General features: G+C 41.6%; 1 protein-coding gene across 1 annotated transcript in view; it reads left to right on the forward strand.

The window, feature by feature from the left end:
- Positions 1-13,380, forward strand: part of dhx57 (DEAH (Asp-Glu-Ala-Asp/His) box polypeptide 57) — a 73,609-nt gene extending 60,229 nt beyond the window's left edge. The window contains exons 21-24 of the mRNA XM_028820515.2: positions 2,484-2,558; positions 6,959-7,093; positions 9,069-9,269; positions 12,616-13,380. Of these exons, the coding sequence (XP_028676348.1) occupies positions 2,484-2,558; positions 6,959-7,093; positions 9,069-9,269; positions 12,616-12,759 (555 nt within the window). The 3' untranslated portion in view covers positions 12,760-13,380. The remainder of the gene's footprint in view (positions 1-2,483; positions 2,559-6,958; positions 7,094-9,068; positions 9,270-12,615) is intronic.
- Positions 13,381-15,644: the final 2,264 nt, after the last annotated feature.

Below are 15,644 nucleotides of genomic sequence, written 5' to 3' on the forward strand. Positions count from 1 at the left end.
TTTTATTTAAACAGTACAAATCATGTCACTAGTCTTTAATCCTATAGTATATGCAGAAGCACATGGTACTTTTTCAGCATTTGTTTTTGACATGGTGTAAATTTATACTTAAACAAGCACTTCACTGTCAATATAAATAGCAAATACTGCAAGTAAAAGGCTACAAGTTGAAAGTACTTATAAAAACGAAGCATAAATACCATGCCCCAGATTTGTAAGGTGACATTGAGAATGAAGAAGTAGAGGTCATCGACTGTGTGAAATCCATCATTGTTGTTGTATTTTAAGTGTAGCTGCAAATTGCTCAAATGTGAATTTTTACGGAGTACCATTTTGAAGTGATGCAAAGAAATAGCATCTTTTACATTTTCTGACTCTCCTTTCTCATATTGTTTGAACACAAAATGTGTAATCCTTGGCAGTATGTGCTAAGTTTTGTACTACATCACCCATAAAATCTGCTATATAATGTATATGTGGTTGTTATGATATTCTAGCTCCCATTCTCAAAAAGGGCGTCAAATGCAAAAACTAGGCTTAAGAGCATCTGTGAAGCCTAGAAACAAATTCCGCTTGGCTCCAAGCTCAAGAAGCAGTCATTTGGCCTGCATATGCCTAATAAAAAGAGGTCCAGGCATCAATATTCAAAAACTGAAAAAGGAAGAGGGAGGAAGCCTTTCAAAAACCCTGGCTCCAAATACCAAATTGAATGCTTCATTTATAATTAGCAATTAAAACAATAACAGCAACAGTGAACAAAAAGATATCCCTAAAAGGAAAGCCTCGTGCAGTTATCTAAATAAATTGACTCTTTGAGCTTTAGAAAGCTTATGGGGCGTTGGAACAACCTTTTTGGTCGTGTTTGGTCCATCCAGGTAGTGTCAGGGTGAGGCCGATGCTTTGTTTAGTATTTATATTTTAGATAGATACTTTATTAATCCCCAAGGGGAAATTCACATACTCCAGCAGCAGCATACTGATAAAAACAATATTAATTAAAGATTGATAAAAACACAGTGCAAGGTGGAGAGTGCAAGGCAGGTATAACAAACACTTTGTGTAATGTTAACATTTTCCATCCAATTCCCCAGAGGTTGAAACTGAAGATTTGTATAGTGTTGGGGAGGAACGATCTCCTCAGTCTGTCAGTGGAGCAGGATGGTGACAGCAGTCTGTTGCTGAAGCTGCTCCTCTGTCTGGAGATGATCCTGTTCAGTGGATGTAGTGGATTCTACATGATTGACAGGAGTCTGCTCAGCGCCCATCGCTCTGCCACAGATGTCAAACTGTCTAGCTCCGTGCCTACAATAGAGCCTGCCTTCCTCACCAGTTTGTCCAGGCGTGAGGCGTCTTTCTTCTTTATGCTGCCTCCCCAGCACACCACTGCTCAGTTTTAAAATTGAGTCACTACTGCTTGATTACATTTTACCAATGCAGAGTGCATCAGCTTTTACATGAATAAGAGATGTGTCACTGCAATGAGCCAGTTAACCGTCTGTTTGTGCATCTGCCTCCTTTATGAAGTTGGAAATTTTTTTAGGATTGTCACGCAGTCAGTCACATTTCCATACAAGTCCCCTGTTTTTTCTGTATCATGTCCATGAGATTATTAATGAAAGTGCCGTTTCACCATGAAGCCACATTCAGTACTCCTCACTTTTGAAAGTCAACTCTTTTACGTAAGCAATACACTTTGGTTTCGGTGCAAATGGTGGTTGGCATGATTCTGTTCTGTTTAATTTGTATTTTTTGTCACAAGTCATGCCACACTTCTTTTCTGTACATAGACTTTTAAAAGCATCAGATGTGACAATTCAATATGTGTGGTGTGTGTTTTGTTGTGAATTAAAGGGCAAACATTGTGATGCTGGCTGGGCTGCCTGCTGTGTGATGTTTGTGTGTAGTATATGTTCTCCCCATGTTCTGGTGGGTTTACTCTTTCAGTCTAAAGCCATATTGTTTGATTATATCACATTACTTCAAATGATCTAATTACCTTCCAATGGTGCACACCCTTACTCAAAAAAGGAAACCACACACGTCCCACAATATATGACAACATGCAAAAAGGAGCTATAAATAGAAGGTGTCATGGTTGAATGAAAAAGTTTGCCTGGTTCACCTGTCCCTATGTAGCCTGTAAACATGAGTATCTACCAACACAATCTAGCTCCTGGTGAGCTCACATTATTATCACTGTGTGTGGAAAGAAGAACCAGATAATGAAGCACCAAATCACATTGCCAGATGTGCTAATGCTCACTATGCAAACCTGCAAAACACAGAAGAATTAATGAACAGTGAGCATCATGAAATGCTGATCTGAACAATGTCCTCGGGTCTGCTGTTACGGGAAGGGAAAACTGATAGGTGTGACCGCCTAAGAAAGAAATCTTAATGACATTTTAGACCCCAGCAAATAATGGGAAGTCGCATGAAAAGCAAACAAATATGCTAACCTTTGCTTACCTGTCTTTTTCCAGGCTAACTCAAATGCAGACAATATTAAGCTGGTGTCTGCAATGCTGTGTGCTGCTCTTTTTCCCAATGTGGTTCAGGTAGGTGTTTCTCCTAAAGTCCTTATTCCTAGCATTTCTGATCAAAGAATGTTAAGATTTTCTGTAAGGAATTCCGTTTGCCCACATAACAGAGCCTGTCATCATTGCATGGCATAGTTTGATGTTGCCTTGAATTCAACAAATAAAACTTCCTAGCATCATTTTAATACTATTCCATTTTGTTTTCAAGGGTGTCATTTTTAATGTACAGGTTATTGAAACCAGCTTCCAAATCAGTGTGGATAATACAGTAGTACCTTACAACACCTCCTATTAGGCTACTTACACACTACAACATTCCATTTAAAAATGGCATTTTAAAACCAAAACTATATCTATGTATACTAGTGTTTTCATAATGTTTATGAAAGTTTCTCCACCTACACTAAAATGTCCAAAAACCAATCTTAGGTTCTCCTACACTGAGCATACACGCATCGGCAGAAAAATCCTGGAAGGGATGGTAACACTGCCGATGTATCCAGCATTCAAACTGTACAACACACAATTTACATGCATACTAGTAAGCAACTGACATGAAACTGTGAAGTTCCGAAAGCAAACCCTTTCAGAAGTTCCCCACTAGAAGAGAAAAAGCACCATCATAAACAACAACTAGAAACCAAAAGGGCCTTGCAAAATCTTTATAAACAGTTTATTTTAACCAAAGGTTGTGCAAGCACTAAAGCTCCAAAGAGCACAAACAAACTGCCTGAAAGGGAGGTAATACACAACAAAGTCCAAGTACAGAATCTAAACGCTGGTCAAAAACAGCAAAACTTCAAAAAATCAATAAACGCAGTCCCAATACGAAACCCAGAGGTGTAGTCAAAAACACAGCAAAGGTTCAAAAATCCAGAGAATCATAAGGCAAAAGCAAAGAAACGAGATTCGGAGCTGATACAGCACGTTGGTGCACCCACCACACAACTGTAGCTGGAGTGCCAATCCTGGCACCAACCTCCAAGTTTTGCCAGCAAGTTGGAGGACCTCCTTGCAGGGAATCATAAAACTCTCCACTCCCTCTTGCATTTGAATGAACCTGCCAGGAACTATGGAAGGCCCTTCTTTAAATAGGGTAGAGGGCAGTTTCTGGTGGTGACTGGCAGATAGCCCCACCCCTTGGGGGACCACCCACTAAATACAAGGGTCATAATCAAGGCCTAATCCACTTACACATAAACAAAACGAAAAATGTACATGATAAACAAACGAAACAATAATACAAATAAATGACACAAAATTAGACAAAATAGAGGTAACACGTGACTTTGAACCCCAACAAGGGGGAAGTTCTGGGTGAAATATGACAGCAACACAACAAGCGCCATGGAAAGCAACACTCCTGTGTGTCTGCTGTGTTGGAAATTAGGGTTAGGGTGACCAAAGGGAAATGAGATGTTGTAATGAAAAATGATCCAATCAGGGAACGGCAACGTAATACGCACAAACCAATCAGTGCATGATTGGATTCTGCGTTTTAAAAAGTCTTCATTTTCACCAGTTCATACTTCAGTATGGAGGCAGCGTTTTCAGAATTATATGGCTCTGGAGAGTTTTCAAAAGTCTCCATTTTGGTGGGTATTGTGAACAAAAGGCAAAAATGGAGACTAATGTCTGTTTCTAAATGAAATGCAGTAGTGTGGATGTAGCCTTAGACTGTTGTTGCAGTTCATTGCCCTCCATTACTATTTTCTTCTCAGACAAGACTCTGCTGTTACTGTTCTTGTCAAAAAGGCATTCATTTTATTAGATTCTGTGGCTTCCAGAATTGTTTTACTCACAAGCTAAAACCTTTTTAACACTACTCAATTATTATTGAATTCACTCAGAATGCACAGCAGCCAAAGTTAATTATGTTATCTCAAAATCTGTTTATGGGACAGGGCTGTAATAAAAGTGTTGATAATGCAGGTCTGTGGTTACTTGAGGTGCCAGTGAGGATGCCTGGAATTGTCAATAATTCTTACTGTGAATGCACTGTATGTACACTTCCAGACAAAAGTTTGGAATTACCCCGAAAGTTTCATATTTTTCATAGAAATTTGGTGCTTTTTGGTAATTTAGCTCCCGTACACAGACAGACAGACATCAAATGTCCATAAACACACACGTTTAATTAGTCTCTGCAATGTACATCACCTCACAATGCTCAAATCAAGCAAATACTCAGTCCCTTCTTTCTGTCTTCTTCATCTTCTACCGCCCTCACTCCTCCACACACAAGCTCTGTCCTCTTCCACCCGGCTCCGGCTCAGCTAATGGAGTGAGGCAGCCCCTTTGATAATACCCCGGATGTGCTTGAGGTGCTCTGTGATGATCTTCCGCAAGCACTTCCGGGTGTGGTGGAAGTGCTGCAAATCCAAGGCTGTACAGATCTAAGTATGCAACTGTTCGACTGTCAACCGTCTCCCTGCCATTTTGGAATGCAGGGCAGGTGCTGCCATCTATTGGCAACAAAAAGAATTTTAAGTGAAATCTCTATGTGCAGGGCAGGTGCTGTGAATTCTCTATGTAATAAACTTAAGTTATAGCGTAAAGAAAATTGCATAATTAGATCTGGACCACCCTATATAATCCTCCGGGCCCCAATAGGGTTGAGCTTCTAAGCTTTGATCCCGTGGCCCCCATGTGAACCAGGGTGGCTGCCCTCTCGTGGCCCAGGGGAGGTATTGTCTCTCTCCTGGTCCTTCCAGGTGTCCTGGCTGGGTGGGGTCCCCAGCCATCCACCACACAAGTTATCATTAAATTGGTTTCAATATACAGTGAAAAGATTACTAATGTTTCTAATGGCTATTGCCGCTCGATATGAATGATTTTTAATTTATGATTCACATAAGACTGCCATGCCCCATTTTTAGTAGGCATTCCTTCAGTGTCCTAATGGCTGACTCCCTTAGCTTATCCTTAATTAGTCATGTTTAAATGCTAATTGGTTATTAGAGAAACCGTTTTAATTGCAGTAGCACCACTGATATCTGCCATTCTGTTCACTGGGGTTTCAAGGTACTGGCACTCCTGAAGTTCAGTTCTGGGCTCAAAAATAGCCAAAATGAAAGAGTTTCTCGAAAATTGTGTGAGTCTATTGTTGTTGTTTTTTGCTGAATGAAGGCTGTTTCAGTGTGACAGACTGCCAAGAAACGGAATATCTCATGCAAAGGTGTCTTACTGTCTTGAGAGAAGTGGGAGAACTGGATCTGAAAAAGAAGAGGAAGACCCAAATGGACAACTGCATAAGAGGAGAAGGACTTCAGAGTGTATAGTTACAGAAGCAAGTGCCTTACAGGTCCTCAGTTGGCTGCTTCTTCCTTAAACATAAGATAAATACCAGAGTCATCCACTACAGAGAAAAGCTGACTCCAGGATGCTGATCATAATATAATAATAATAAGCCATTCCAATCATCTTCTGTCCAATATCTGTGTTCTATTTCACATTTTAATCTTTACTTTTTATTTGCCAGTTTCTGATGTTTTTTTTTTTTTTTTTTCTTTGAAGCTCTACCTCTAAGACCAGCATCCCAGAATCTTTTTTTCTCTGTTGCAGATGAAACAAGGATTGGGCGTGGATTTAAAGAACATGTCAACTGAAGACCTGCATGCTATTTGTTTCTTGCACTTCACAATCTGCTGTCCTTCTCCTCTTATGCAGTTGCCCATCATGGCCTTCCCCGTCTTTTTCTGTCCTGATTAGATCTTCGCCCTGTCCTCTCAAAACATTAACAGACATCTTTATATAAAATCTTAAGCTTCTTAGCACTCTGTCACATGGAAAAACATTCATTTCACAAAACAACAATAGACTGACTCTTGAGAAAGTGCTTTCATTTTGGCCATTTTTAAACCCAGAGCTGAACTTCAGGAGTGCCGGGACCTTTGCAACCCAAGTGAACAGAATGATGGGTTTCAGCGGTGCTAATGCAATTACAAAGGTTTCTCTAATAACCGATTAGCATTAACATGTGACTAATTAAGGATAAGCTAAGGGAATCGACCATTAGGACACTGGAGGGAATGGCAACTAGAAATGGGGCTTTGCAGTCATATGTGAATAGGTTAAGTTGAGAGAATGCAGTCCTAAATTAAAAATAACTTAAAAAATTCATCACTTCAAGCAATAATATCCATTATGCACACGAATAATGCATTGGCTGTGTTTTTAAACTAGCATAATGGTATCTTGATAACAAAGGCATCAATTTCTATTAAAAATAGTTACATTTCTGTGTGATTCCAAACTTTTGACCAGTAGTGTACAGTATATGCTCTTTTCGACTTACAAATTTCAGCAAAAAAGGATCAAGCAATCATTCTTCTAGTGTTTCTGACATAATAAGAACTCATCTTTGAGACGTATCAGACAACGTGGTTATTATTATTTTTTTTTAATTTGTAAAACAGGTGACAACTTCTCAAGGGAAACAGCAGCAGACACGCACAGGTGCTGTGAAAATGCAGCCCAAGCCAGACGAACTAAGATTTGTGACAAAGAATGATGGCGTTGTTCACATTCACCCTTCGTCAGTTAATTACCAGGTAAAAGTAGTTAAGATCCAGTGACATATCTTGTTATTTTTCAAGATGCTTTGTTTGCTTGACTCAGTGTTGTCTGTCACAAAATGTGTTTGCTGTGCATCTCATTCCAGGTTTCTTGCAGCACCAGAGGGGTGAGCTTATTTAAAAAAATAATAATAATTCTCCCTATTATAAAAGAAAATTTTGCAGTTTGCAGTTATCTGTCTACTCCATAAGGCTTGCACTCACCTGGACAAACCCGGCAGCCCTGGGAGGATGATGTTTTTTGATTTCTCCAGTGGCTTCAATACCATCCAGCCATCCCTGTTAGGAGATCAGCTCAGTGGGATGAGCCTGTGGTGTCCTGGGTAATGAAGTATCTGACAGGCAGACCACAGTTTATGAGGCTCAATGACTCTGTGAGCAACAAAGCAGCACCACAATCCCTTTCTCTCTAAATTCTACACACCTCTCAGATGACTTTGCACTTATGAGGTGTGTTGATAAGGGGGATGAGACAGAGGAGAGGAGTCAAGTGGAGAACTTTCTGCAACCAAAGATCAGCAAAATCAAGGAACTGCTTATTGATTTTTGCCACACCAAAGAGCCTCCAAGTCTGGTCGCTATTCAATGAGTGCATGTGATGGTGGTGCACTCCTACAAATACTTGAGGGTCCACAACAACAACAACAACATCATTTATTTCTAAAGCATGTTTTCATACAGCTGATGTAGCTCAAAGTGCTTTACAAGATGAGGAAAGGAAAAAGAAGAAATATAAAAAATTAGGCAATAGTAACTATCAGAGAATAAGTATGGTTGCAATGGCCAGGGAGGCCAATGATAGGTTAGGCTGGTCTCATAACATAGAGGAGGCATAGAAGAAAGGCCAGAGCAGGCTCTTCTTCCTTAGGAGACTGCGTTCCTTTAATGTGAGTAGTGACATCTTTCACATCTACTACATCTCTGTGATGGCAGGTGTGGTTTGCTGGGCCGGTAACATCATATCTAGAGAAACCCACTGAAGCAACATGCTAATTAAAAGATCAGGCTAATTTAATGGGACTTGTTGTGGACCCCCTGGAGGTCATAATGAAGGAGCGAATGAAGATAAAACTGAGTGACATTATGAACAATGCTGCACATCCTCACTGTGACACACCAGCACTGAGGACTTTCAGCCAACAAATTGTGCATCAAGAAACGCGACTGGGGCTCCTTATATACCAACAGTAATATGCCTGTATAGTGCCTTATAGGGACTGCCAAGTCAGAAGTTCTTCATTCTTTTTAATTTTCCTCAGTTTTAGCCATTCTGTTGTGTTTTCTGATGATAGCTTGTATGTGTATTTATTTGTTTATCTATTTAAAGATCTTCTGTAAAATGCCAAATCTCCCACTGGGGACAAATAAAGTTCTCTCTATTGCATTATGTGATGTGCAACCTGGATTGGATATTTCAAGTTCCGGGTTTCTCTGTGCAAACAGTAAATAAGCAGAAATCTAAACTTCCTCGATAAAAGGGAGACGTGTCTCTGAAGATGGAGTGGGTGTGCCAGAAGACCAGATGGCAGGACATAATCAGTTTTCGACCTTTTGGAAGTGGATTTCTGTTCGGGGTTTTCATACCTGTTGCTTACCCCTTTACGTTGACAGTGTATGAACTTTATGGCCAATATCCAGTGACATGTTTTCCGGTAATACCTGACCAGAACTGCAAATCATGTTTTGTTTTGTGTATATACTGCTTATTTCAGGGAGTGCGGTACCAAACAAATGTTAATCTCAGATGGTTTGGATTGTGTTGTAATGGGATTACATGGGATTTTTTTAGATTAGTCGTGCTGCATGCTGGACTAGTGTTGACCATTGGGCTCTGATAGTTTCTTTAAATTGTTTGCTGCCAAAGAAAGGACCGGCAGCTTCCGACACTGCTGCTCTGAGTAGGCCCAGTAAATGCCAGGCTGTGTCATACCAACTTTCCTTGCCCTTTTAGGTCCGGTATTACGAGAGCCCTTTCCTGGTGTACCACGAGAAGGTGAAGACAAGCAGGGTGTTTATCCGTGACTGCAGTATGGTATCTGTTTACCCCCTAGTCCTGTTTGGAGGAGGTCAAGTGAAGGTGGACTTAGAGAATGGAGAGTTTGTGATCTCTCTGGATGATGGTTGGACCCGCTTTGCTGCTGAATCTCACCAGGTAAGAAAGTGTCTGTTGTCAGTAGACGTCTGGATTTCTGTGTGATTGGATCTGAGTCATTACGCTGAGTAGGAGCCTCAAAGGTGAATGATTACTTGCCAAGGGATCATTAGTTGGGCCTTTGGGTTTGGCTCTTTTAATCTTTCCTCATAATTCATCCTCTGTAACCCTCAATCAGCCTAGTCGCTCTTCTCTGGACCTTTTCTTGTGCTGTGATGTCCTTTTTGTAGCCTGGAGACCAAAACTGCACACAGGACTCCAGATGAGGCCTCACCAGTGTGTTATAAAGATGAGCAGAACCTCCTGTGACTTGTACTCCACACATCAAGACGCTATATAACCTGACATTCTGTTAGCATTCTTAATGGCTTCTGAACACTGTCAGGAAGTCGATAGCTCAGAGTCCACTACAACTCCTAAATCCTCTTCATAAGGTGGACTCTCGATTGTCAGACCTCCCATTGTGTATTCAGACCTCACATTTTTACTTCCGATGTGTAATTCTTTACATTTACTGACATTAAATTTCATCTGCTGCCACAAATCTGCCCAAGCCTGTCTGCTGTCCAAGTCCTTATGTGATGATATAACGGATTCCAAATTCCAATCTTGGTGTCATCTGCAAACTTAACCAGCTTGTTCCTTATATTCCTCTCTAAATCATTTATATTAAAAATAGCAGCGTCCCCAGCACTGACCCCTGCTGGGCACCACTCTTAACATCAGCCAGTTCTGATGAGGTTCCTCACACCATCACCCTGTGCTTCCTATGTCTGAGCCAATTGTGCACCCACCTACACACCACACCCTGAACTCCCACTTCTTTTAATTTGATGCCCAACCTCTCATGTGGCACCTTATCAAATGTTTTCTGTATGGATATTATCAATTAGTTATATTGAGAAACAAAGACATACGATATTTGAGTAATATTGTGCAACTGAAACTGGTTCTGATGACCTTTTCCTGCATCTCAGTATATGAGAAAGTCGAGGGGAGCGCACTCCCGATTTTTTTATTTAGTTTCAGTGAGCTGCCTCACTCCTCAGGCATTGACTTCCTGTACAAACGCTTCCAAAATGTTGTTCATTTTCTTTTACCAAGGTTTTATGAGCGCTACTATTGGATTTCAAAACAACAAGCATTGGGCTGAAAATGCTTGAAAACTGTTGCATGCAGGAGCTTTCTAAACCACTTGATGCTAAAACGCTTACCATATATACTCACGTATGAGTTGGGTCTTGAAACCCGAAAAATCGATCATAAAATCAGACCCCGACTTGTATGCCTGTTCAAAAATATGACACTTAATTTTTTTTTTTTTTTACATCTTCTTGCCTCCTCCAATCTCACATCAGTTTCTCAGACACATTGAATTTTGTTGCAGCAGCTCAGTTACCAATTTCTTTCGCCACTTTAACGACTTTTAATTTAAAACCAGCTTCATATTTTCTTCGGATTGAACGCCCCATCGTAGATAAAGGATGATCTTACAATAAAGGTGTATGAGGGTGTGAGATACAAAAAACACAAAACAGTACAAACGTCACTTAGGAATAGTACGGGTATTACCGTGTGGTCACGTAGTCACAATAGAGACAGAGAGAGGTGAGGAGCACACGCTGATACAGTGCATTGCCGTACCCTCGTAGATAAAAATGGCCATGTGCTCCATGGTTACTCTCTCAGGTGGGCTTTAGCATATCGTAATCTCTTGGACCAATAGCGTGAGTTTTCCGCATTCGACTTATAAGACCGAAATTATAAAATACTGGAAATTATACGATAAAATCAAGTCCCGACTTATTTGCGAGTATATACGGTAGGTGTGAATTGTTGTCAATTCAAATAATAATGGCATATACCAGGGGTCAAGGTGAGCCCGACTATATCTAGCCGGAACCTCTCGACCTCGCGCACTAGCTCAGGCTCCTTTCCCTTCAGATCCTGCCCCAAGTGGAGCAGTTCAAGTATCTCGGGGTCTTGTTCACGAGTGAGGGAAGAATGGAGCAGGAGATCAACAGGCGGATCGGTGTGGCGTCCGCAGTGATGCGGGCTCTGCATCGGTCTGTCGTGGTGAAAAAGGAGCTGAGCCGCAAGGCAAAGCTCTCAATTTACCAGTCAATCTACACTCTTACCCTCACCTATGGTCATGAGCTATGGGTAGTGACCGAAAGAACGAGATCGCGAATACAAGCAGCTGAAATGAGTTTCCTCTGCAGGGTGTCTGGGCTCTCCCTTAAAGATAGAGTGAGAAGCTCAGTCATCCGGAAGGGGCTCAGAGTAGAGCCGCTGCTCCTCCACATCAAGAGGAGTCAGATGAGGTGGCTCGGGCATCTGATCAGGATGCCTCCTGGACGCCTCCCTGGTGAGATGTTCCGGGCAGAGGCCCCAGGGAAGACCCAGGACATGCTGGAGGGACTATGTCTCCCTGCTGGCCTGGGAACGCCTCGGAATTCTCCCGGAAGAGCTAGAAGAAGTGGCTGGGGAGAGGGAAGTCTGGGCGTCTCTGCTCAAGCTGCTGCCCCTGCGACCCGACCTCGGATAAGCGGAAGAGGATGGATGGATATACCAGGGGTAGGCAGATTCAGTCCTGGAGGGCCGCAGTAGCTACAGGTTTTTGTTCCAACCCAGTTGCTTAATAAGAAGCCCTTATTGCTCAAGTAACACTTCTGCTTCACTTTAGTTGTCCTGCTTGTTAAGATTTTGAACCATTATTGCTTATTTTAGTCATAAACAGACGTATTCTGTTCAATTTTGCTCCTAATTAGCAATAACATGCAAATGACAAAAGAGACCAGCATTTCTCCATGTAGCTTGTTACCATTTACACCCGTATGTATTTATCATGCACTGTTGGGTTTAATTAAACACTTGGAAGGAAAGTGAAGAGAAAAAAGTGAAGCACTGAGAATAACTCATCTGTTTTGGACTTTAAATCGTTTGGATGATATCCTTAGAAAGGAAAAATCAAGGATATGACAATGACTTGACATGGCAGAGTTAAAGTGCTAGCAAGCCATGAAATTGAATAATTGACAAGAATTGTTTTTAATTAAGCAACTGGGTTGGAACAAAAACCTCCAACCACTGTGGCCCTTCAGGACTGACTTTGCCCACCCAAGGCATATACAGTAACTTCTTAAGAGGTTTAGGAGTGTTTTTATCTAGTGGTAAAACGCTTAGGCATGAAGGGGTCATTGCACTCACTCCAGAGGAACCAAGCGCCAGAAGACAGAGAGAGGGCCGTCTCGCATCTCTATTAATTTTTGATTTCTGTTAAAGGATACCCCCATAAATGACGGTGACTTTGTTTTGGTACTTTTTGTTTTTATCTTTTGTCCAGGTTGCAGAGCTAGTTAAGGAATTACGCTGGGAACTGGATCAGCTACTAGAAGATAAAATCAAGAACCCCAGCATGGACCTGTGCAGCTGCCCCCGAGGATCCCGCATCATCGATGTGATAGTTAAGTTAGTCACAACGCAGTAAGAAGGCATTGTTGGCCCTTTAGTTCAGTGCTTCATTGTTAAGGTTGCCGAAGTTGTTTTTCACTTTCTGAGGAGTACCCAAGCGTTCTCGACTGGAACAAAGATCCTCAGAGTAGAGGACTTTTCTCATGGGACGCCATTTGGACTGCTGGCCCATGTGCACAAACGTGTTCTGTTTTTGACCAGCTATGATCCGTCTTGCCTCCTCTTATTTATTTAGTTTCGTATGCGGACATGTCTCCTTTGGTGGTCCGCTTTTGTTACGAGTTTCACTTTTATTACATTAGGAATGCTAGTTGCTTTGCAGTAATATTTGTATCGCATTCTACATCCATGACATAGCAGAAGTCACACAGTGAAATCATGCTCTGAAAACCAAGATCTGCAGCCTTGTGCTTTTCCTCCAGGCCTGGCAGTGTGCTGCTGCAATGGAAACCCCTCACCACTCATCTGAGGAGTCCAAACTGCAAACGTATGTTTGTGTTACTGCCAAAGACTCTGTTACAAAACTCGCCACCTTGACGACCACCACGTAACCCACCTGTTGTCTTTGAAAACCTAGAGTGTTCTGGAAAGATGTGAGAGTTCCTGTACTGAAATTGGAAAATAAAAATACTCGAGAGGTTGGACTGGCGGGCTGGAGATGAATTCTTTGTGAGATTTCGCATGACAGCTGAACTGCACAATAATACCGTCCATTGTGTGCTCACTCGTTGACTAGGCGAGTCGCTTGGTGCCAACTTTCTGGACTCCTGGCACCATACAGCTGCTGCGTAGTGAAGGTCAGTTAGCAGAAATGTGCTGTGTACAGCCGGAGTGATGGCCATCACAATCACGCTGTGCTTTTTATTGATATGTTGTGTGGTTGTTAGGTGGGGTGAGCCTTACTGGATACTCGTAAAGGAGAATACTACACCTTATAATAATGGGCACATGTTGGGGAACATTAGCATTGTGTTTGTGAACAGAAAAGTGGGAGAAGCACAGTCTCTCTGATGATTGAAGGCACAGCTGACCACTTACATGTTATGTAACCAAATTTTTTTTATTGAATTTAGAAATAAATACAGTGATACCCGATCAAGAAGAAATAAAGGAAAAAGGTAACATCTGACCTCAGAAACAATTAGAGAAATATACAGAATAATAGTAGAAGGTGCAACCCAACTACACCTGCCAGCTTGCAGATTTCCTGAAGAAAAAGCAGCGCAGAGTCTGAGGATTATTGTGAGCGACAGAAAGACCAGGAAATGAAATTCTAGGCAGAGACATTCTGAGAGATCGGAAAATAATCAGGCAACCGCGAATCAAACAGAAAAGGGAGAACTCGGACATGCAAGGCAAAGCAAAGCTCAAAACCAAATTACAGGTATGCACTGCTTACCGTCCTCGATGTGTTCTGTGAAATGTAACACGTTGGGTGAGTCAAAATGATGTTAACATTTGAATGGCGGAAATAATTTATTCATAAAACATACTTCATATGTGCAAGGTGATTTACAGGAATATCTCGATCTGTTCGCCATCATGTTCAGCACACAAAATCCAACGAGCAACAGCACCATTTAAAGCCCGGTCACACATTTCATGGGGAGTAGACGATACCACAGTCCATATTCTGTCCTTCAGGTCATTGATATCACCTTCACCATACCCCATAACCAGAAATTAGGGGAGTGTGGAGGCCATGGCAATGGTCCATCGACCTGAAAAGGTGTGATCGAGATAAAAAGTAATCCATTAGTGTTAACATAATTTTGACTCACCCTTTATTATATACAGGACTTAGCAAAGCTCTATGGGATACCGTAGTGAACCTGTTCTGACTAAATACACAGAGAGAGAACGCTACAGCGCTCCAGACGTGTAAGGCTGGGTGCAGCCGCCTACCAGTTGAAGCATAGGAAGTTCACATTAACATATAAGAATAGAAAGTACAGTACAGTCGGCACAATCGCTTTGTGTACAGGAGAAATGAGATACACGCACTACGTGCAGGAGACTGTTGCATCTGCCATGTCTCATTTTCTGATCTCTACTATAGCTTCACTGGAGCATGAACGTCGATGCGGTCAGATGATGTCTGAATGAATGTTACGTCACAGATAGCTGTAAGTCGATCCTGGTGCTACGGCCTGCTTGAGAAAAGCTGACCAGAATAAAGGGGTTGAGGAACAAAACGCATCCAGCAAGGAATACTGCATGGTAAACACGTCATACAGTTACAGTCACACAGCTGTGATGTCACCAGCATGACCATTCTAGACCACATGAACAATGAAAACTAAACTTTGCCAAACTGTCAAAATTAAAAACCTCACAAAATCCCTATAAAATATAGACAGTGGAACCTTGGGTCACGAACGTCTCGTACCACGTACAAATCGGGTTACGACCAAAAAGTTCACCAGACTTTTGCATCTGTTCATGACCACACACTTGGGTGACGAACAAGCCAGTTTCCTTTCCGGTTTGTACACGCCGATGATTTCCGCACGTGTTCAGTCTCTCCCTGTGCAGTGAGCGAGAGAGCCCAAGCAGAAGAAGTAAGTAAACATTTAGTTTAATATTACACTGTGCATTCTATGGTATAATTAACTATTTTTGTGCTTAAAAATCTTTAAAAAAATATATATATTTACGTACAGCTCGTACGGTCCAGAACTAATTAATTGTATTTACAAACAATCCTATGGGGGAAATGACTTTGGGTCACGACCAAATCAGGTTGCAACCACAGTTTTGGAACGAATTACAGTCGTGACCCGAGGTTCCACTGTGTGTGTGTGTGTGTGTATATAGATAGATAGATAGATAGATAGATAGATAGATAGATAGATATACAGTGTATCCGGAAAGTATTCACAGCGCATCACTTTTTCCACA

Source organism: Erpetoichthys calabaricus, chromosome 15 (genome assembly GCF_900747795.2).
Source record: "Erpetoichthys calabaricus chromosome 15, fErpCal1.3, whole genome shotgun sequence".
NCBI classification, from domain to species: Eukaryota; Metazoa; Chordata; class Cladistia; order Polypteriformes; family Polypteridae; genus Erpetoichthys; species Erpetoichthys calabaricus.